Source organism: Silene latifolia, chromosome 4 (genome assembly GCF_048544455.1).
Source record: "Silene latifolia isolate original U9 population chromosome 4, ASM4854445v1, whole genome shotgun sequence".
NCBI lineage: Eukaryota > Viridiplantae > Streptophyta > Magnoliopsida > Caryophyllales > Caryophyllaceae > Silene > Silene latifolia.
In genome coordinates, this window is record NC_133529.1 from 15,994,409 (window position 1) to 16,018,503 (window position 24,095).

At 45.6% G+C, this 24,095-nt stretch overlaps 2 protein-coding genes across 3 annotated transcripts in view; both read right to left on the minus strand.

The window, feature by feature from the left end:
- Positions 1-24,095, minus strand: part of LOC141653110 (factor of DNA methylation 1-like) — a 275,319-nt gene that overhangs the window by 21,489 nt on the left and 229,735 nt on the right. The window lies entirely within an intron of this gene.
- LOC141651134 (ankyrin repeat-containing protein NPR4-like) lies at positions 562-1,783 on the minus strand. Its single transcript, XM_074458856.1, has 2 exons — positions 1,265-1,783; positions 562-1,176 (listed from the first exon to the last, which is right to left on the minus strand). The coding sequence occupies exons 1-2, from the start codon at positions 1,781-1,783 to the stop codon at positions 562-564; spliced, it is 1,134 nt and encodes a 377-aa protein (XP_074314957.1).

Below are 24,095 nucleotides of genomic sequence, written 5' to 3' on the forward strand. Positions count from 1 at the left end.
AACAGTTGTAAGTAACAAGCAATATTTACAACAATATATTGAAAATGATTACATGAAGTTCATTATAATTCAAAGCCATAGTGGCGGAAACACTTGAACACCCTAAAAACCGGTCCATTACTTACAACCAAGGAAATTTAAAATGAAATGATTCTATACAAGTTGAAATGTAGATACCCAACCACAAATTTTCGACTTTTTCCGACTTTCCCCATCTCATGTCATACACACAAAAATTGAAAACTGAAGCTAACTCAAATCCCGGCCTCGACCACCCCCCCTCGTCCATGAATCCGATGAATGGGAGAGAGTAAGCAGGATTCGTTTTGTTACCTTATTAACGTAGAGAAAGTAACAAGTACACTAATCTATTTGATTGTCTTCTATTCGTCTTTCGCAATTATGATCTCCATTTCCTTTCAAAAGAGAAATAAATAAATTACATTTCCAATATCTTCCAAAGATGGCATCACACAATAAATAAACCTATGTAAGTGATTTAGTGACTATGATTACCGAAGAAAAGATTAGGGTTTATAAATTAAGATTATTAGAAGAGAATTAAAATGAAGCAGAGAAAGAATGATGGTGATATAGAAGTGTAAACACATGGGTCAAATAAGTTACCTCTTCGTTCGCCGGTGTTCGATATTGCTTTTCCCGACTTGTAGCAGGAATTAATTTGGAAATCACCCAAAGTAAAATGGACTTATTAACCGCGATTCCAATGACTGAACACATGACGAAGATAACTATGGCCGCCCATAAGGAACTGTGCGGTATTACTGTGTAGATGCCGGTCATAAAAGCTAACAAGGTGGCATATAAGGATTGCATTAATATGAACATACTACGATCGACCAATAATCGAGCCACGTTGGGTTCAGAATCCATAACCATAGACCATATCAGGCAAAAGAGGACCAACATGGAAGTACACATTGCATATGCATCTGCCAGCAAAAATACCAAGAAAGCTGCTTTCTTTGCGAGAAGGGCTTCCCCGGTATCGCTGTTAACGCCACCAGGAAGAGTGAATCCTGCCGCAAATGTAATTGTTGCTAAAAGCGCAGCAACAACTGAGAGGGTGTTTCTAATTTGATCCAAATTAGTCCCTTGTTGAAGAAATGATGTTTTAAGGTTTGGGTCCACATTAATTAGCTTGCACATTTTGTCCTGCAAGTTGTATCAAACATCGTCATTTTCATCTTACCCAATATTTTTCATCAAAAGTAACCATAGAAATTGGGTTCTTTAAACATACCCAGTCTTCATTTTCCTCACAAAGCTTGGCGAGTAAGTCCATGGCAGTTCTGCCATTATCGTCTTTGATTGTCCGCAGGACCTCATCATCAAGTAGAAGTGCCTTAGCAAAATGTATATCCTTTCTCTCTAGTGCACGGTGTAAAGCTGTTGCGCCATCATGATCAGTGTTGTTCTTAAGCTCTGCAATAGACGAATTTTTAAGAAAAGAACGGTAATCTTTGAAAGTGGGCAGTTTAATGTGGTGTAATGGAGTGTCACTTGCTTCGCGACATAGATTTTGTAGGTTCTGACAGTGATCAACAAAAGCAAGAACAGCATCTCTCTCTTCTCTTTTACATGCCTCAATCCAATCAAAGTCTTCTTTTTGTGTAAGAGAAGGGTCTGTCAATAAATCTACTAGCCAAGGAACGTTTTCGCGTTTGGCATAGGCAAGAGCCGTCTTTCCTTCATCATCTTCCAAGTTGATGATCCACCAATATTTGTTAAGCAACATTCGGCATGTTTTCTCTGCGTTCATGATAAACTTATAATCATGGTTTCGAAACGAATTGAAGCAAGAAGGCCAGGTAAACGAACCATTTTTATACAAGCTAATGTATAAAAGTAAACAAATGTACCCGGAAGAGCAGATAAATAATGAAGTACAGTGGCTCCGTCATTGCGACGAAGCAGCTTGAAACGAGGCTCATCAATTCTCATTATCTCATCCACAACCCGTACACAGCCAGACCTGACAGCGAGAAAGAAGGGACTTTCACTCTTGTTGTTAAGAATCTGACATGACGTCGGATCGATTGAAAGGATCATTAGTGCAAACTCTTCATTTGTTGACGTTGGACACAAGGCAGAATGTAATGGTGTGTCTCCGTCATTGTTCTTTATTTTCCAAGGAGGACACTCTGCGGCCACTAAACTCACTTGTTCTTGATAGCCGCGTATCAAGATTTTCCATAGTTCTGATTCCTTCTTCCTTGCGGCTATGTGTAATGGAGTATCCGACGCTTTGTTTTCCTTGATAAAAATAATTTCCTTAAAGATTTTGGTCTTCGCGTCAGCAAAATTATCTCCCTGTAAAAGTATCTTACATGGCTTTTCTTCGGCCCTTTCGGCCCATTGGTGAAGTATTGAGCATCCATTGTCATCAGTCTTGTCCAACTCGTCTCTAAATTTTTGGAACAACAACCTCACTACATTCTCTGTTTTCACAAATGTTAGAGACTTGGACATGTAGGGAATCCCACATTTTTAAGCTACAACTAAAATGATTTCGGTAATGACACATGGAGTACTAAAATACTAATGAGTTCGGTCACAGAAATTCCGTATCATCGAAATGAAAATTTAGAAAGGGGACAATAATTTCATTTTTGATTGAGAAACAAGGAATAGAGGAAAGGGGCGCCTGTGACAGGATTACATACTAATGAGTGTGCTTCTTTAATCTAAAAAACAGGGACGAAGTTAGTTACTCGTAATAAAGAGTACCACTTGCCAGTTTTTTGCTACGAAAAATCGATGAACGTGATATTTTAACATGCTAGCTTTGGGCACGTAAAAGATACAGTGAATAACAATCCCAGCGATCACACAAGTAAATCGAAAAAGAAAAATACATTAATGAGTATTGTAAAGTATTGCTAAAAAAACTTTCTCCTCCACTTTTTCTCTAAAAAACCCTAGCCTCCAACAATCAAATATGGGGTTTCCATCGATCATTGATTGATGGTAAACCCCTCAAATATTTTCATTTATCAATTACTAGTATGGAATATTATGATTTAATCAATAAAAGTCTCCCTTTTGGTGAGATCGGTTTTTCCGTCTCTATTTTCAGAGTTTTTTCAGTCCTTGTCTTTCTAGGGTTTAGTATTATTATTGGAATTATAGATAAAAGCGATTTGTTGATGATTCATCATACGATTCTACAATGGATATGCGTTATTCGTCAGCGATCTATGGTGTCCATCAATGAATCAAACGAAGGATCCCCTTAAAAGTTACATGAAGAGAGCGATACAAGGACGAGCCGAATTGTCATATCATGTTTTGAGATCCGTAGTTTTACAGGAGAAATTTGTCCTTTGGTTTCTATTAGAATTGTTTTCGATTATACCTATCTTTTGTAAGTGTCGTTTGGCGTTTTATTAATGAATTGATCTTTTCCTACAAAATAAAAGAAAAAGAAAAACACATTAATTATAAATTAAGTAAAAGAACAATAGAAAAGAGTAAATTGTGTCCTGGTTGGTTAACCAAAATATCAGGCATGTTCAAAAATAGAGTTGTGACAACAAGAGTTACATATGCCTAAACTGAAGCTTTTCAAAGTAGTAGATGATGTTGAAAATTTATAGAGGAGACAATGGTATAGTAAGGTAGCTGAACTTTGAGTAGGAATAATTTATTAGTATTTGTCGGTAAAATGAAGACTACGGATGGACTTAGTTTAATTTTTGTTGCATAGGTACATAAAAATTATGGGATAAGGATCTATGAAAGTTTCTTAGTCATTCAACATAGCAAAGGTGTCAATTTGTCATCAATTTAGATACATGTGCCAGGTAAGTAAATAATTTGGAAGTAAACAATGTTTTACATTACACTCATATTTTATAAAGAGTATATGGGGGGGAAATTTGTCAGGTGGGAAAGTTAGAAAGTTGGACTGAAGGACAAAGGTGAAATTGCGGAATATTAAAAGCTACGCAAAGTCCGCAAATTTTACGCAAAGTCCGCGTTTTAGTCAACCATCTCCCTTTTTTATATAAGTGATGGGGCATATTCTGCACCCGCTGACCGAGTCAACATATTGACCAAGGTCAAAGCCAAAAGACAACAAGTCAAAGGAAAAGCGACCTAACCGACGAAGCCTGTCGGCTTGTCACTTGGGTCTCGGCTCAAGAATCGGCGGCCGAGAAGCATATCCGCGTACTCACATCCAGTCCCCTCGGCATGGAGTCAACCAGGCCTGCCGGCCTGTCATGGGTCCCTCGGCCGAGGGTAAGACAGTTTTTCCACCTGCTATGCCACTTGGCCACTACGTGACAAAAGGTGAAAGTATATAAATACTCCACATCTCTCATTGAGAAACAAACTGAAAATCTGGTATAAACTCCCTTATCTCTCTACAATATACTTTGCCAAGTTAACATACAACTTATCTCTCTAAGTTTACTGACTTGAGCGTCGGAGTGAGTACGTTCGGCCCCAAGCCGAGCCCTCAGTTTGTTCATCTTGACAGGAAAGAGTGAAAGGAAGAGACGAGCAACGACATCATTCAACAAGCTTAAGTGGTCACAATCCTGCTCCGGAATTACACCCGGAACAATTGGCGCCGTCTGTGGGAAATATATACTAAAAGCTAGTCACCTACATTACAAAAAAAAAACCATTCAGCGAGCTAAGAAGATGTCAAAGCAACAAGAAACTGTGATTGAAGGAACTGCATTCTTCCAGGATGACACGTTCTGCACTCGAGATCGGCGATCCCCCACCGGCCGAGTCACCGAGCGGTGATGTTCGGGATGCCGAAAGAGCAGAACACCGCGCCTACCGACCAAGTCACCGTCATGGGACATGTGGTCGATGCGGCCAAATTAAAGCTATTCGTGGACACGATGGGTAGTACGCCGATCAACCCCGCCACGACGACGGTGACGGAAAGCGCATCCACAGTGACCAGGGCCCATAAAGTGACTCGAACAACTTGACCGGAGCGATACAAGGAGTCGGGCATGCTAGGACGCCGGCAGAGCCCGTGGTGCCGAAGGCACACCGAGTCCTTCCCCCACTCGCGGGAGGACAGCGTCGCCGCGGCAACAACGAGGCCACCCTCGAAGGAATGAAAGAAGTCCGACTCACTAAAGTCGGACAAGAAGCCCTTCCCGCCAGAGGGAGAGAAGCCGGACTAAGGTTGCGAGGAGCCGATCGCCGCGTGTCATTCGACACGTGGTCGACAGCCCCCTCGCACCTATGTCCTCGAGATCCTGTGCCGACTAAACCGAAGTCGCCGCCCTTATCATACAAAGGGGATAGCGACCCGACCGACCATGCCGAGGCTTTCGAGTCATACATGTCGGTATGGGAGCGACTGATGAGGTGTGGTGCCGAGTCTTCCCAACGACCCTACATGGGATGGCTCAGAGTTGGTACAAGGGGCTACCTAATGGCTCGGATATCTTTGTTATGCCGACCGAGAGACAATTTCATAGCCCAAGTATGCTTGCAACAAGAGAAGGGCCGTGGAAACATCAGATCTCCTAACTATCCCGACGGGGAGGACGAGTCCCTCCGGCTACGTGAAAAGATTCGACGCTAAGGTTCAGCAGATCCGTGAGTGAACACCGAACCGGGCGGCCTTCGCGCGATGAAAGGCCTCCCGAAAGGCGAGTTCAAAAACGAGCTGATCAAGTGCGAAGACCTCAACCTAGACTCCGCCAGAAAGATGGCCAACCGAGCCGTAAAGGTGGAAGACTATCACAAAACCTGGGTAGGCCACAGTGAAGCTGGGCACCCAGAGAGGAAGAGCCGCCGGGACAACATAGATGAAGGTCGCCGTGACGGAAATAGGTCACGGCCTGAGAGATTTAATAGGAAACAGCACTCGGCGGGCGTCGGGGGGAGTTCGGGACCATACAACCAGAAGCGGTATAGCAGTCTCACCCCCTGGTCGCCTCTCCAGCCGAGGTCTTTACCCTAAGCAAGAATGACGGACAGAAGTGGGCAAGGCCCCCCAAGGCGAGGGGGGACGGCGACACAAGCCAGTTTTGCGAATACCACGGCCACACCGGCCATAAAACTGACAACTGTCGACATCTAAGGAACGCCATCGAAGAGCTAATCCGAAAGGGGAGCCTCAGCAAGTATGTAGCTGGAGGCCCAGGAGCAAGCGCCGACGGGACGAATAGAAAATCAATTTTCCAACGGATGGGAGTAATCCAGGTTGTCATCGGGGGAAACGAGAACGGTGGGTCAGCTAATGGGCACAAACGGCACCTAAATGAGTTATACCAAGCCATCAACTTTGTGCCTAAAACAGCGATCCCCGCTTCCACCATCCCCGATATAACCATTGGAAAGAAGGACTACGAGGGAGTCGTTGCCCCGCACAGCGACCCTCTTGTAGTCCACCTGGATATAGCCAACCACTTGTTCAAAAGGTGCCTGATTGACACAGGCGCCTACACGAACATCATGTTCAGGGAGTGCTTTCTCAATCTCGGTCTGAAGATTGGATACCCGAGCCCCTCGCATTAACCCGTGTACAGACTTTCTCCGGGGCCGACTGGTACCCTCGGGGTCAATCAGAGGCTGCCGGTGATGTTCGCCAAGCGGATGCGGCTAAAAATGTTTTATCCGAGTTCGTGGTTATTGATGGTTCGTCCGCCTACAATGTTCTCATAGGCCGGGTCACTTTGAGCGAGGCCGATGCAAAGAATGTCCATCCGGGCCCCGACATTGATGTACGTCTCGGACCGGGGCGAAGCACAAAAGCTCGTCTCAAAGGACGAGAGAGATGAAATAGTCAATATCCAAGTGTCTGCCAGGGGGTGCAACATGCAATCCCTCAAAGTGGCGAAGAAATCGAAGAAAGGGAAGAGCCAATCCTTGCAGCAGGAACGCGAACCGATGGATACTAATGTCGGCATGGTCGAAGGAGCCGAGACCGAGGAAGTGGAAATTGACCCAGAGCGCACCGTAACTTTCGGTGTCGACCTGGAGCCAAAATTCAGAGCTGATCTCCTAGACCTACTGAGGAAGAACAAGGATGTCTTCGCATACTCACCGCCGAGATGCCGGGCGTGAGCCGGGAGGTGATCGTTCACAAGCTGAACGTACTCTCCACCGCTCGGCCGGTCAAGCAGAAGATGAGGAACTTCTCGGCCGAGAAGGATGAGGCCATCAAAGCTGAAGTAGACAAATTATTAGCGGCGGGCTTTATCATGCCTTGTACTTACCCTGAGTGGCTAGCAAATGTTGTAATGGTGAGGAAGTCGTCAGGGGCGTGGAGGATGTGTGTTGATTTTACCAATCTTAATAAATCGTGCCCTAAAGATTGCTATCCCTTGCCTCGAATAGATAGTTTAATTGACGCCACGGCAGGCTACACTATGCTAAGCCTGCTAGACGCCTTCTCAGGGTATCATCAGGTATTTATGGCCAAGGAAGACATGCCTAAGTGCGCATTCATCACCATTCACGGCACATTCATGTATAAAATGATGTCATTCGGTTTGAAGAACGCTGGCGCAACTTACACTAGGTTGGTGGACAAAGTGTTCCAAAATCAAAAAGGGCGAAACATCGAGGCTTACGTCGACGATGCTATTGTAAAAAGCAAGTCTGACAGCGAGCACTTAGCCGATTTGAGCGAGACATTTTGTTCAATAAGGAAATATAAAATGAAGCTTAACCCAAAGAAATGTAACTTCGGTGTCCGGGCCGGCAAGTTCCTCGGCGTGCTTGTCAGCGTCGGGGGAATTGATGCCAATCCGGAGAAAGTCAAAGCAATACTAGACCTACCGGAGCCGAGAAATCGAAAAGAGGTTATGACCCTGACCGGAAGGATGGCGGCTCTCGCCCGCTTCATCTCTCGGTCAGCCGACAAGAGCACTCCGTTCTTTAAAGTGCTGAAGGGGAATAAAGACTTTAGCTGGGGGGAGGAACAGAGCACGGCTTTCAGCAATCGAAAGCCCACCTTCGACATCGCCAACCCCTGTCCAGGCCGACTGGGGAGACGCTATATCTATACTTAGCGATTACCTCGGCCACGGTAAGTGTCGTAATCGTCAGGGAAGAAAATAAGCAGCAATACCCAATTTACTTTATCAGCCATACACTGCTGACCGCCGAAAGAAATTACCCACTAATCGAAAAGGCAGCCCTCGCCGTCGTCGTTGCCGCAAGGAAGCCGAAACCCTACTTCGACGCACATCCCGTGACGGTCTTAACCGACCAGCCATTGGAGAAAGCATTAGAAAAATTCGAAAAATCCGGCAGACTTATCAAATGGGCAGTGGAGCTCTCCGGCTTTGGCATTCAGTACAAGCCGAGGCCTTCGATAAAGGGGCAAGCGCTTGCAGACTTCCTGGCCGAGTGCACGTACCAAGAAGAATCACATCCCGGCGTGTGGGAAGTGTATACCGACGGGTCCTCCACGGCGAACAACTCAGAGCCAAGCATCCTTATCATCAGCCCTAACGGAGACGAGTTTGAGTACGCCTTAAAGTTTACCTTCTCGGCCTCAAATAACGAATCCGAATATGAGGCGGTGATAATCGAGTCGAGTTAGCTAGAGCGCGGGCGGAGCATATTGTGTTGAAAATGGACTCGCTCTTAGTGACTAATCAAATCCGAGGAGAGTATGAGACTCGAGACGATAGGATGGTAAGGTACCTGGAGAGGGTAAAAGCTGACACCTCAAAATTGAAATCTTTCCAAATACAAAGTGCATCCCTGTGTCCGAGAACAACCGAGCCGACGCTCTCTCAAAACTTGCCGGTTCAAGCATCAAAATGTCCCGAACCGTGTCTTTGGTGGATATCGAAATGCTAAAAGCATCACCGAGACCGTCGGCATGGTGGGCGACATCGAAGCCGAGACGACGTGGATGACTCCGATAATGAAATACAAGCCGACAAAAGAGTTCTTGAGGACCGCAATCTGTCTCGAGAAGATAAGAAGGATCGCCGCAAGGTACTTGGTGTTCGAAGGAGAATTGTACAGAAGGTCCGTGATAAGACCACTCTTGAAATGTATCGGCCGGCCCGACGCGGAGCTTATATCGATAGAGATTCACGAAGGCATCTGCGGACATCACATGGAGGCGAGAACGCTAGCCCACAAAGCTCTCGAGAGCCGGCTACTCGGCCTACCCATGCCGAAAGATTCCAGGGCAAAAACCAAGAAGTGCAAGAATTGTCAGATGCATGCTCCGGTAATACATGCACCTTCCCGAGACCGCAACTCCAGACTTAGTCCCCTACCATTTGCACAAGTGGGGAATGGATTTATTAGGACCATTTCCGACGGCCTCCGGAGGAAGGAAGTACCTGATTGTCGCCGTTGACTACTTCACCAAATGGGTCGAGGCTGTCGCGGTACCGCCAAAACCACGGGCCGTAAGAAAGGTGATTTGGGAGAACATCATAACTCGTTTTGGGTTACCCCAAGTCATTGTATTTGACCACGGCCGAGAGTTTTGGAGCGACATGGTGATGAAATGGTTGGAAGAGCTCGGTATCAAATTTGCATACTCCTCCGTCCGCCACCCTCGAGCAACGGGCAAAGCGGAGGCGGCTAATAAAACAATATTGAACGGGTTGAAGAAGAAGGTTGAAGATCTAAAAGGAAGATGGGGTGATGAACTACTCCGCGTCCCGTGGTCCCTTCGAACCACGGAGAAAGAAGCAACAGGTACATCCATTCCACCTAGTCTATGGGTCCGAGGCCGTCCCGCCAATTGAAGCGGCGGTGCCGACATTCGAACGCAAACCTTTAACCCGGATCGAAAATGAAGAAGGCTCGAGAGCCTCCTGACCTGGCCGAAGAAAGTCGAGATACGGCACGGCTCAACTTGGCAAAGATATCAAAACCGAATGAGAAGAGCATACAACCGTAGGGTCCACAAAAGGGACTTAAGAGTAGGAGATCTAGTCCTGAGAAAGTCGGCCACAACAAACAAAGGAAACATCCATGGTAAGATGACGGCCAACTGGGAAGGACCCTACAGGGTGGTTGAAGAAATGAGGCCAGGGACATACCGGCTGACAGACATGGAGGGTGTGCCTCTAATGAGCCACTGGAACACAGACAACCTTAGGAAATATTTCGTATAGCGGCGGAGGTGTCCAAGACCGTTGTGGGCACCTCAACGCGTGATTATATCTTATGAAGAGTGATCCAAGTTTTCCATCGAAATGCTTGTCCCCTCCGTAGTCGTACCAAAGTAGACGCCACGGCCAAAGCCGGGCAGTCACTACAAATGTAGTTGATACTCGCGAAAGCGACCAACATGCTTAAGAACGTATAAGTACAGTTGAGAAACGCAAATCTGACTGCCTCAGCCAATCCGGGAGTGGCAGAGGAAGCGATCAATATGTCTATAGATACGAATGCAGTCGAGCCGTAACCTCGATTGCCTCGGCCAAAGCCGGGAGTGACGGGGAAACGACCGATATGCTAACATGTTTACAACAGCAGTTGGGAAGCGCAAATCTGACCGCCTCGGCCAGACCGAGAGTGGAAGAGGAAGCGACCGACATGCCAACATGTTGCTAAGCAAATTGGGAAACGTGAATCTTGCTACCTCGGCCTGTTCAGGTGCAGCGGGAGGGCACGACCAATATGCTAAAAACGTTTAAGTATAGTTGAGATACGCAATCTAACTGCCTCGGCCAAGCCGAAGGTAAAACGAAAAAGCGCTCAATATGTTTAAAAACGTAAGAAGACAACTGAATGGAGGATGAGATCAAAGCCTCGGCCAAGCCGAAGGCAAATAAACAAACTTTATTAAAAATGTTTACAAGTGAGACAAAATAAAGTCGACGGCCGTCCCCATAGGGATAGCCTAAGCTCAACCTACCAAAGTTTAACAAAAAAAAAGAAGGAACAACAAAAGATTACAACATTAAGACATGAAGCGCTAAAAGGATGGCAGAGAGGAAAGGCTCAATAGTTGGCCCCGAGTGGGTCGTCCGAAGGGCCGGGTGAATCTGGTGACGACCGCCCGTCTCCCTATGCTTGTTGCTGCTCGCCACCGGCAGCAGTAGCAGCATCACCAACGGTGGGCGGCCCAGAGGACGACTTGGCAGCTTCACGTACCTTTGCCCTCTCAGCCTCCTCTCTAGCGTCCTTCACCTTAGCATCATGGGCCGCCTTGGCCGCAGCTTCCTAAGCAGCCTTCGCCGCCTTCGCCTCGGCCGCGACCTTGGCCTCCGCAGCAGCCGCCTTCTCATCCAGAAGCCTGTCAAAATCTTGCCACGGAAAGGTGCCTTCAGGAAGGAGCTCCTTAATCGCATCCCTTGTAGCATCTTCAGCTTGGTCCCGGTACCGGGCACACATTTCAGGGATGATGACGGTTTTCAGCAGCTCAATAACCTTCTCCCTCTCAGCAAGGATAGCCTTTGTGCCCTTATGTTCCTTCGCCTCGGCCGAATGCAGGGTCTTCCATCTTTCCCTCTGCTCAACCATGGCCTTATAACCGCCCTCAAATTTGTTTCTCTCCTCCCGCAGCTTAGCGGCATCAGCCGACGCAGACTCAACCTTAGCTCTCTCGGCCAGGACCACCTTCTCAGCGTCCTCCTTAAGCTTTCGCTCAGCGAGGAAGTCCTTCATGGTGGCTAGGAAGTCCTTCTTCGTCTTCTCGGCCTCCGCCTTAGAAGCGGCAAGCTCAAGCCTAAGCCGTTCGAGCGCAGGGGCAGATTGAGTCACGAGCTTTTCTTGCTCGAGCAGATGAGTGTCGGCAAGTTCAGCCCACTTCACCAGCCTTTTGGCCAACCTTATGCCGTCCGCCCTGAGCTGAACGAAGGAAGCCTTCTCGGACGAGGAGTCGGCGGCGACATTTTTATTGCCCGTCTGCATAGGCTGCTTCTCCAATTGCCGTTCGGTGAGAACAACAGCTGGCGACGGCTGATCTATAAAAAACCCAGACAAAGCGTCCATGTCAACATTCATCGACATATCGTAAAGCTTTGTCATCGGGAATGCATAAGGAACCCGCTAAATCCGAGCCAAGGGTTAGATCCGTACGATTCGGCTTTCTTGGATTGAGGGCCGGTGACCCCTCCTCTTTCCCTCGCTCGGTAATAAAGCAAAGAAGCAGCAGCGTTGTTTCTTTCCTCTTATTTGAAGGAGGAGGACCCTCCGAAACGGTGACGTCCTCGTCAACATTGACGACCACCTTATCCTTTTGGACTGCGGGTGTTGGGCCCTAAATTATCCTGCCTGACCTGATATAGGCCAGGCAACAGCCAAAGACAACTTCCAGGCTCTAGAGATCTAAAACCAGGCATTACTCCAAGATTGACAGGCATTAAGCGGGGAGTTGATTAAAGACAAAGTAGAAATAACCAAAGAACTGAAAAAGATAAAGCACCAGGCCATTGCAGGCAACAAACAAGCGATCTCATATGTTCCCTACAAAAGAGGAAGACCAATTCCAGAAGGCAAAAATATAGGGAGCAGTCAAAGCAACGGCTAAGAAAGAAGCAACCATCTCCGGGTAAATAGGGGACATTCCCTATTTACCAGGAAAACCTAAACGGCACAAAGGGATTGAAAGCAACCACCTATAAATAGAAAGTGGGGGAAGACAAGAAGGATTATCGGAGATACCATCACTTTTACTCATATACTTTGTATTCTTAAGCAATATATTCTCTGTCACGCCCCGATACAACAATACTCTGTCAGGCTATCCAAAATCATAGTAGCAATCACTCCTGGCTTGGTGCCCGTGGTTTTTTCCCTTATTCCCATGGTTTTTCCACGTATAAAATCCTTGTGTCATTATTTATTAGTTTGTTTTACATTTAATTACACCAATCAGGCAAGTTATTCGAGTTAGATCACCCTACATATAAATCCTGGCGGGACGCTCTAGATCACTTGAAAATCCCGCTAAAACAATTGGCGCCACCGTGGGGCATCTAACTCAAAAATAATCAAAAGCCCACCATCAAAATACCACAAAAAACTAAGAAAAAATGGCAGGAGATAGCATTGAGCAACAATTAGTTGCGCAAACAACAGTTGTTGGAGATGGAACAACCGAAACAAAAAATGATCCAGTCAAGTCAAGTGGCAAAATTGAAAGAATCAGAATCCAGCCTAAAGATACAGCTGGGAGAAAAAGCTTCAGGATCAAAATTGAAAGTCCAGCCTGGCACACCATTCTCCTCCATCATAAGGAACATTGACTTCTCCAATATTGGTACTCCAACTCCATCCAAAGCAGGAGAAGAAACGGACTCAGGAGAACTCCAAAGTCAAGAAATCCAAGATCGGACTAACACACCATTATGATGGCTATGCTCCAGAAATCCAAAAACTTCATGAGAGATTTGAAAAGATCCCAGGAGTTCCTACCCCAATTGAAGAAGCAAATCCAGAAAGCTATGCCGATTCTCCCTTCGTGGATGAAATAGCAAAAACAGACCTGCCAAAGAAGTTTGTGATTCCCTCAATGAGAATCTATGATGGAACCACTGATCCACAAAACCATGTTGCCTATTACAAGCAAAGAATCTTTTGGCAACATCAATTCCCGATGAACTACGTCAAGTCTGCATGTGTAAGGGATTTGGAACAACTCGAATGGACTGCCTTGCAAAGTGGTACATAAACCCGCCAAATGGAAGCATCAAGTCCTTTGCGACCTGGTCAATTCTTTCAATCATCAGTTTACAGCAGGAACTAGAGAAGAGATCCAGTGACCCGTGCGGGGTTAAACGAAGCCTGGAGAATCAATCAGATCATACATGACAAGATTCAACAAAGAAAAAGTATCAATCCCCAGATGTGATGTTGGAGAACCATTGAAGCTTTGGGCAAGGGCTACCCCTGGACAGTGACTTTTATGATGAAATGACCATGAAGCCCTGTCATACCTTTGAAGATGTCCAAGCACTAGCCATAGGCTATATCAGGCTGGAAGAAGACAAAGGCTACAAGATGACAATGCCGACAACAACTCAGGATATGACAAAACCAACGGGAAAAGCTTTAACAACAAAGGAAGCAATTCCAGGCCATCTCCCTACGCAAGACCCGACGGATCAAGTCAACTATACACATGAACAACGAGGTAACTCCTATACTTATCCTCCTGTCCAGGAATATAACTTCTCTGTTGACATTGCGGGACTGATCAAGAGACTTGACCATATGGGAGACATTGTCAAGTGGCCAAAGAAGTCGGACAACCCCAACTCAAGAAAGGATACCACCAGATGGTGTGAATTTCACATGGACATAGGTCACACAAATGAGAAGAATGCCGGATTACGGAGACAAGTGGCTTACCCGCTAAAGAAAGGATACGAAAGACTTGATGCAAACAAAGAACAAGGAAGATGACGGAACAAGAAGAAACACAGAAAGGCAACAACGTGACCTACCCCCTGCACCACCCATTTATGAAGTCAAATTCATCAATGGAGGATCGAAAATTTGTGCTTTGACCGAGTTCACCAATTTGCTAAGAAAATTGCCAGGAGTCAAAAATGAAATCTCCTTTTAAATCTATCAATTTACCTCAAATTACTTTTGACGACACTGATATGCAGGGTATTCCAGACCTCCACCATGATGACTTGGTAATCACCATGCAAATAGGACCGCACGTGTCATGAGAATCCTGGTAGATGGAGGCGATTGAAAACCGATCATGCTTGATGTCCTTAAAGCAATGAAGATTGATGAGAGCCAAATCATAAAAAAGTCTAATGTCCTAGTAGGATTCAGTGGAGAAACAAGAAACACACTAGGAGAAATACACCTACCCACATATGTGGAAGGAGTATCTTCATATGAAAGATTTGGAGTCCTGGACTGCCTGTCATCCTACAATGCTATATTGGGAAGACCATGGATCCACAACATAAGAGCCATACCCTCTACCTATCACCAGTGCATCAAAATACCAACAGAATAGGGAGTAGCAACCATTAAAGGTGAACAAAAATCTGCCCAGGAATGTTATACTGAAGCATTGAAGCCTTCCAAGACAGGTAAGTCCCTCGCCTAGCAATTACAGTACCCTGTCAGGACAACTCATGTGGCAGAAACCAAAATGGAGACTGATCAAGTAATTTTAGACCCTGAGTACCCTGACAGGCATGTACTGGTAGGATCTGATGTCCCTGACAATATCAGACCGGAATTAGTAAGTTTTCTTAAAAGTAAATCTTCATGTTTTGCCTGGTCACATTTTGATATGACCGGAATAGATGCCAATATTATTACACATAAACTAAATGTTGATGAGTCTTATAAGCCTGTCCAGCAGAAAAGAAGAAAATTTGCAATTTGAAAGACATGCCATCATCAATGAAGAAGTAGACAAACACTGGACATGGGGATGATAAGAGAAGTCATGTACCCCACTGGCTAGCCAATGTAGTGGTGGTTCAAAAGAAGAATGGCAAGTGGAGAGTCTCGTGTAGATTACATGGACCTCAATAAAGCTTTGTCCAAAAGACCCATTTCCACTCCCACACATAGATGCAATGGTGGATGCCACAGCAGGACATGAACTCCCGACATTCATGGATGCCTCAAGTGGATTCAACCAAATCAAGATGCACCCATCTGATCGGGAACATACTGCATTTATCACGAAAGAGGCATATCTTGCTACACAAAGCAATGCCTTTTGGCACGAAAAATGCGGGGGCAACATACCAACGCCTGGTCAACACAATGTTCAAAGATCAAATAGGGGACACCATGGAAGTCTATATTGATGACATGGTAGTTAAATCAAAGAAAGTCAAGATCATGTCGGGGACTTGAAATTGACCTTTAAAATCCTAGAAGATTTTAATATGAAACTCAATCCATCCAAATGCCATTTCGGGGTATCCTCAGGAAAATTCTTGGGGTACATGGTCACCAAAAGAGGAATAGAAGCTAGCCTGAGAACAAATAAGAGCCATACTAGAACTAGAATCCCCAAGTCAGTCAAAGATATTCAAAAGCGACGGGACGAGTTGCGACCACTGAATAGATTCATTTCAGGATCATCGGTAAGATGCAAGGCATTCTATGACCTACTCGGGAAGAATAAAGCATTCAAATGGTTGCACGAACATGAGTCGACCTTCCAGAACTCAAAACATACCCGACTACACCTCCGTTACTTGCCAAACCGGACAAAGGAGAACCCCCCCGTCTACCTATCGATCACGAAACAAGAATAAGTGGAGTCGACCAAAGAAGTTGATGGCCAACAACATCCGTCTACTATGTAAGCAAAAGTCTCTAGATGCGAAACCGGTCTCAGTGGACCTTACTTACGTTGCCTGGAACCAAATGAAGCCACCAGGTTATAGAAGACATACATAATGGCTCTGCGGAAATCATAAAGGTGGAAGAAGCCTGGCAAGCAAAATTCTCCGGACAGGCTACTTACGGCCAACCACGAGAGTCGATCGCATAGCATACTGACTCGAAATGTGAAGCTGTCAAATCCATTCCCCTACATCCATCAACCATCAGAACTACTACATTCCATCTCGGCCCCCTGGCCATTCATGAAATGGGGCATGGACATAGTAGGAAAGCTACCTCAGGCGCCTGGACAAAAAGTCTTTATGCTAGCAATGACTGACTACTTTTCCAAATGGATAGAGGCAGACTCTTACAGGCAAGTCAAGGAAAAAGATGTCATATCATTCATCAAAAGAAATATCATATGTAGATATGGAATACCTTCAGAAATAGTCTGTGATAATGGGACACAATTTGTGGGAAAAAGAATGACTAAGCCTAATTTTCAGGCACAATGGAATATCAATTTAGTCACATCTACACCAGGCTACCCTAAAGCCAACGGCCAAGCAGAATCAAGCAACAAAGTAGTAATCGGTTGCACTGAAGAAAAAGCTGAAAAGAAGAAAAGGAAGATGGGCGAGAAGAGCTCCCCCTAGTTCTATGGGTGTGGGACCACACCCAAAACGACCACGGGCCAAACACCATATTCCCTGGTCTATGGGTGAAGAAAGTAATACCATTGAAATTCATGTGCCAACTACAGAAGCATGCCTAAACACAATAGAAGAAAAGGACCCTATTACAAGATAACCTACTCTTAACGAGAGGAACCGAGAGATGCGGCCAAAGTCGGGATAGCCGCCTACCAACAGACAAAGAGCAGAAGTTACAACAAAAATGTCAATATCGAGTATTCAAAGAAGGAGACCTGGTATTAAGGAAAGTTTTCCCCAACACCAAAGAAAAGAATGCAGGCAAACTAGCCCCTACATGGGAAGGCCCGTACTTAATTGATTCAATAGTGGGACAAGGAGCTTACAGGCTACAAACTTTGGAAGGAGAAATGATCCCAGATCTTGGAACATTCTCCACTTAAAACTATTTCATATCCGAGAAGCGGTAAAACTACTCACCCTATATACATGTGCTAAGTTTCATACCTGCTATGTGCTAAATTACTTGCCTATCATTCTTAATTTCACCTAAAACTTTATTTCAAATCCTGAAAACTTGTTTTACGCCTTCTTTTCCCTTATTATATGTTATACTTTAGGCTTAAACAAATGTTCAGGATTGAGGGCCACTCCACCCAACCTGAACAACATTTCTAAAAATGCTCTAATTTGGCACCGCCTGCCGACCGAAAAATAAACCGAGCTCAAGTACATAAAAAGACAAGTACAAAGGTGGAATAGACCATAGTACTTGTCAAAAAGCCCCTCGACAGTGAGGGCCATAAGCCCTCCGACCGGCAACCACCCTCATTCTTAAAAGCCCTCTGACAGGCAGAAAAAGCCACCATTCCCCATAAACACGGGAATGAGGGCCATAAGCCCCTCCTGACGGGCATTATTCTAACAAAAATATCACATGAATATACGGTACAAATTCCGATCGAGAAAGAAAGAAAATCAAGAAGGGAAAGGACATATATATTCAAACCTACCCAGGAATACATCCTTCCCAGGCAAAAAGAACACACGTTCATTCGGGCCAAGCCAACAAAAACCAAAACAAATCCTAAATTATTTGTTCAGGGAACATCCCTCCCTGAATAGGCCAAAACAACACAAACAAAAAACAAAAAATATTTCAAACTAGCCCACCTTGGACACGAGCGGAGCCAATCCCCTCATCGTGACCTCTTCTTCTTCATCTCCATCCCCTTCAACATCACTATTTTTCCCTTTAGATGGAGGAGAGTCCACCTCCTCATCAGCATGCAACTTACAAAGCTCAGGATACGTGGTATTGAGATCACCAATTCGATCGGGATTCCAAAAGGCCGACTTGGCGAGGCTCTTTCATAGCATCCACACGACCCTTGCCAAAGAAATACGGGCAAAGCATCTTTATACCGGCACGAACCTCGTCCCTCTCCCATGACCAATTCTTCATTTACTTTTAATCGCTGCTCTGCATAGCCTTTGCTTTTCGACCTTCAATTCCTCCTGGGCAATATCAAACTTGGCCGAAGAGCTTTCAAGGCATCTGAGCGATTTCAGCTTAGCAGACTCCACAAAGAACCGAGCCTTCCCCGCCTCATTATCCTCCTTCAACGAATGATTCTCGGCCTTGGACACCTCCAAATCACTTTAAACTTGTCAAGCATCTTTTTTCAAGATTTGTACCTCCCAATCCAAGGCATTTTTAGACCATGGACTGATTCGGTTGACAGGCACTCCTCAAAGACATCATTAACATTCTAAAAACAAAAGAAAATGCCCATCTAAGCCACAAAAGAAAGAAAACACACACAAAAACCCACAACAAACAAAGACAAAAAATATATACCTCCTGAAGCATGGTAACCAGGTTGGCAGCATAATCCCTGGAACGATACATAGCAGCCAAAGCACGAGCGAAGCCTCCTGCTGGTACTTAAAATAAGGATCATCAACCACAAAAGCCCGAGCTCGAATTTGATCCTTAGCAAACTGGACCTCATCCATACGAGCCCTGACTCCCCTGACCTCATGAACTCCTCCCAAAGACTCATCCACTCTCTTCCTCTTCTCAGGACGATCACTTTCATCCACAACCTTTTCAGGCGATACCAATGAGCTCCCCGCCTGATTCACGAATTTGAACAAGACTATCACTCCCCGTTGCCTCCTTTGCTCTTTGACTTCTCCCCGTAATTTGAGAAACCCCGCCTTCACCAAAACAGACCAAAACTAGCAATCCTGGCGAAGCCCTGGTAGCGCACGACGAGTTTCTAAAATCAAGCAATAAAAGCATGGATCCAATACGGGAAAAAAGAATGACAAAACAAGCAAGAGAACTTACTCACGATGAAGATGCCCCTGGAACCTTAGTGCTCTTCACAGGCTTATAAGTGCTCAACTTAGCCTTCTTAAAACGAGGCATGCGACTTGCCCCCAGGACAGGCGGGCCAAGCCCTCTCCTCTTCAGTAACGCCATAAACGCTATTTATCCGGTCAGCCGATCCCTCAGCATCAGGATTATTCACCCAATCATTTACTAAAAGAAAACATGGGCAAAGTAAGTAAACTCTCCAAAAAATACTATTACCAAACCAAAAATTATGCAGGAAAGAAAGATTACCTCCTTCAACAGCTGGATAATTGAGATAGTCCAGGTCAGGGGCAATTGAATCAGCCTTGATAAACATATAAGTTTGAGCCCAGCCTTTATCATCCCCTGAATCAAAATTGGTGATCAGGTGAGCCATCTTTGACCTGACCCGAAAATTGAACCTCCCAGTAGAATGACTCTTCAGATGATAAACATTCTTAAAATCATCCAGAGTAATAACCAACTTATGCTTAGAACATAAATGCTCAATAGAATGGACAATCTTCCAAACCATTGGCATGAGTTGAAACGGAGGAACCCTAATAGCCCTAACCACCTCAGCCATAAAAGGAGAAAGGGGAAGTTGACCACCACCCCTGAAAGCCCACTCAAAAATACAGAACCAACCCGGGCTACTCCAATTAGCCCTGATAGGACCATTCTCAGGAATCCAAACCTCAGCCCCATGAGGAATGAGACCCCTGCCCTTGATATAATGCTCAAAAGCGGGTTTGATTGATTAGCCTCATGGAAAGAGATGCTAAAGCCTTATTAGGAGAATACTCAACCCCCTTATAAGACATGGACAGAATCTCTGGAGGAGGAACAACCTCCACCACGTCATCCTCGGGAATGACTTGGGGACCCCCTCAACCTCGGCGAGAAGCCATTTCAACTTCAACAGAACTTTTTCAACCTCGGCAGAGCTTTTGAAGCTGCTTTGCCCTTCTCCGCCACCAGCCATATATTATTTTTTCTAAAAGATGAAATTTTGCAAAGGAAGAATTTTTTAGAAAGAGAAAGAAGAAAGTTAGAGATTGGAATGTGAAGACATACACGAAACAAACAAGATATTTATAGCCGCAAAACCATAACGGCTAGGAAAGCAAGTGGTTAAGATCAATCATGACTCTCCTAGGGTTTTGTGAACCTACCCTATTTATGGCAAGTAACCGTTACAAGAAGTTGAAGCAAACTCAAATTCTGAATCCGATAGAAAGTCCCCGCACAAATCACTTTTTTGGCCCAAATTTTTATCTCCTCATTCCTGGCCGGACCCAATAAAGGAATAAGAAGATAAGGGGCAATTGTTGGGCCCTAAATTATCCGCCCGACTGATATAGGCCAGGCAATGCCCAAAGACAACTTCCAGGCTCTAGAGATCTAAAACCAGGCATTACTCCAAGATTGACAGGCATTAAGCAGGAGTTGATTAAAGACAAAGCGAGAAATAACCAAAGAAACTGAAAAGATAAAGCACCAGGCCATTGCAGGCAACAAACAAGCAGTCTCATATGTTCCCTACAAAAGAGGAAGACCAATTCCAGAAGGCAAAAATATAGGGAGCGATCAAAGCAACGGCTAAGAAAGAAGCAACCATCTCCGGGTAAATAGGGGACATTCCCTATTTACCAGGAAAACCTAAACGGCACAAAGGGATTGAAAGCAACCACCTATAAATAGAAAGTGGGGGAAGACAAGAAGGATTATCTGAGATACCATCACTTTTACTCATATACTTTGTATTCTTAAGCAATATATTCGCTGTCACGCCCGATACAACAATACTCTGTCGGGCTATCCAAAATCATAGTAGCAATCACTCCTGGCTTGGTGCCCGTGGTTTTTTCCCTTATTCCCGGGCTTTTTCCACGTATAAATCCTTGTGTCATTATTTATTAGTTTGTTTTACATTTAATTACACCAATCAGGCAAGTTATTCGAGTTAGATCACCCTACATATAAATCCCTGGCAGGACGCTCTAGATCACTGAAAATCCTGCTAAAACAGCGGGGATTGGAGATCGAGTTGAAGTTGACGTCGTAGCCGCCGCAGACGTTGTTTTTGGTCTCCGGCGCGGCACGTTACCGCCAATCTCTGCTTGAGTCGCCCCCACATCCATTGCCTTCAACGCCTGCTCCATGAGTTCGTGCGGGGCCTGCCTGCGATCACGCGACGCGGCCTTAGGGTGCAGTTCAACAACTCTCCTGTCCTGGTCAAGTCCCAACTTGCGTAGGATGGAGACAGAGAGATCCCGGCCAAATCGATCTGCAAAAAAAAAAAAAAACAAAGCAGGAGTTAAGCAAAAGAAGTAAACCGAGGCTCAAATACAGAAGCATAAAAGCAAAAGAGGGCCTCATACCGACCCCACTCACCCTGGCTGAGGGCCGGTATGAGGCCTACGTGACAAAGCGGCTCGTCTTGAAGGACGATCTGCGTCGGAGGCATCCATCCCTTCGGCGTGCCATCCCTCTCAGCCTCGAACATGCTCATTGCCCGCACTTCGTCGTCCTTAAGATAGACCTTCTTGGCGTCCATCTTAATCTTATTACGGGAGACATATCTTTCATGCTCCCCCGACTCTCACAGCAAGCAAATTGACGTGTGGCTGGAAGGACCGGCGTGGATAGTCCTCCGGAACCTCGACATATACCCACCGCCCCTTCCAGTCTTTGCGGGATGTCGGCTGGAGACGGTCACGTAACCGGCTCGGTCGCACGCCGTACCACCCCGTGCCGCCTTGGGTAGACAAAGAAGATGGTAGAGCCGTGAAAAAGGTTCACCGTTGGGACCTCCCCCTTAAAGAGACAAAACCATACGAAGCCAATAATCGTCCTAATGGCCAACGGATGCAGTTGTGCCACGGCGACATTCATGGCTTTGATTATGGCCGCGACGTGTTCATTAAGAGGAAATCGGAGCCCATACTCCAGATGTCTAATATACACGCCGATACAACCTTCGGGAGGGCAACAGACTGCCTGATCACCCACAGGGACAATAATTCTATACCCCCTGCCGAAGTTGTAGTGATCTTCAAAAAGTTCGGGCCGGAGACGGTTTAACTTGTTCGTCCAAACGCGATCAGGTTTGATCGAGCAGGCTTTGCCGTGCCACAAGTAATGCGGCCTCTCTGAATCAGATTGGGTCTTTTCATCATCATCATCATCAAAATCCTCGAGATATTTCTCGTCGATTTCAGGAGAAGACGACTTGCGGCCCCCGAACCCTATCGGTGTGACAACCAGTGGCTCCTATTCATCGGGACGCGACGGTTCGCCCCCCGGAGTTGAGGTACTAGGCAGAGCATCAGTAGCAGACATGGTTGCAACAAATACTTAACAAATAAAAGTTGGGGAAGAATTTGTTTGTTTACCTTGAAAGAAAGTGTTACGCCGAGTAACGCTTCGAAAATTAGAGAGAGAAAACGCTTCGAAAATTAGAGAGAGGAAATTTTTTTTAAGAAAAAGAAGTTTGCAGGTCAAAATGAGGGGCATACTGCTCTATTTATAGAGCAAAGCCCATTCAGTGGACCAATCAGAGCAAAGCCCATAAAGCGTCCACCAATCAACACCAGGCCACGTGTCAAGCATGCAGCCACGAAATGTCAATCGACATACAGTGACCCATCTTCTTCGACACGCTTCTTGGTATCTACTTGCCAACGGCCAGCTGATCAACCAAGCTTGGCAGCACCGTCCGGGGGCAATCAAAAGCACACGACACTCTCAACCTTGGTCTCGGCCAGCGCCATTTCCTTTTCCACATTCGATGTCCATTACACAACCATGTGGAGGGGGGATATGGTACGGCCTGAACAGGACCAAGCCGAGGAAGAAGTTCGACATGCGCAGAATACGCTCAACACGCATCGAAGGTCCATACCACGACATAGACTACGCTGGGGGCAAATTGATGGGGCATATTCTGCACCCGCTGACCGAGTCAACATATTGACCAAGGTCAGAGCCAAAAGACAACAAGTCAAAGGAAAAGCGACCTAAGCAAGCGAAGCACTGTCGGCTGTCACTTGAGTCTCGGTTCGGCAACTGGCCGGCCGAGAAGCATATCCGCGTACTCACATCTAGTCCCCTCGGCATGGAGTCAACCAGGCCTGCCGGCCTGTCATGGGTCCCTCGGCCGAGGGTAAGACAGTCTTTCCACCTGCTATGCTACTTGGCCACTTGGCCACTACGTGACAAAAGGTGAAAGTTTATAAATACTCCACATCTCTCATTGAGAAACAAACTGAAAATCTGGTATAAACTCCCTTATCTCTCTACAATATACTTTGCCAAGTTAACATACAACTTATCTCTCTAAGTTTACTGACTTGAGCGTCGGAGTGAGTACATTCGGCCCCAAGCCGAGCCCTCAGTTTGTTCATCTTGACAGGAAAGAGTGAAAGGAAGAGACGAACAACGACATCATTCAACAAGCTTAAGTGGTCACAATCCTGCTCCGGAATTACACCCGGAACAATAAGTAACTAGCTTAAAACCCGTGCAAAGTTACACGGACATATAAAAAATAACTTTAAAAGTTTATTGATTGGAGAAAAGTAATGTTGTCATGCACATAAAAGGGTGACGTTGTAATTGAAAACGGTAATGTACAGGTGAAATTAGCAATAGAAAAGTTGATTATAAGATGTCACAAAATCTCATTGAAGACGGACGATATCCGTCACAAGCTTGTGACGAATACCGTTTCCTCTCACAAAATATCCATTAAGAGGTGAGTGGGAAGCACATGGGGGATGTCCCACCTTGTCCCCTCTCCCTTTTTGTGAGAG

Coding starts and splice junctions, on each gene's coding strand:
- LOC141651134 (XM_074458856.1), bottom strand. CDS start 1,783: ATGAACGCAGAGAAAACATGCCGAATGTTGCTTAACAAATATTGGTGG. Junction 1,177..1,264: donor GTGAGGAAAATGAAGACTGG/GTATGTTTAAAG, acceptor TACAACTTGCAG/GACAAAATGTGCAAGCTAAT.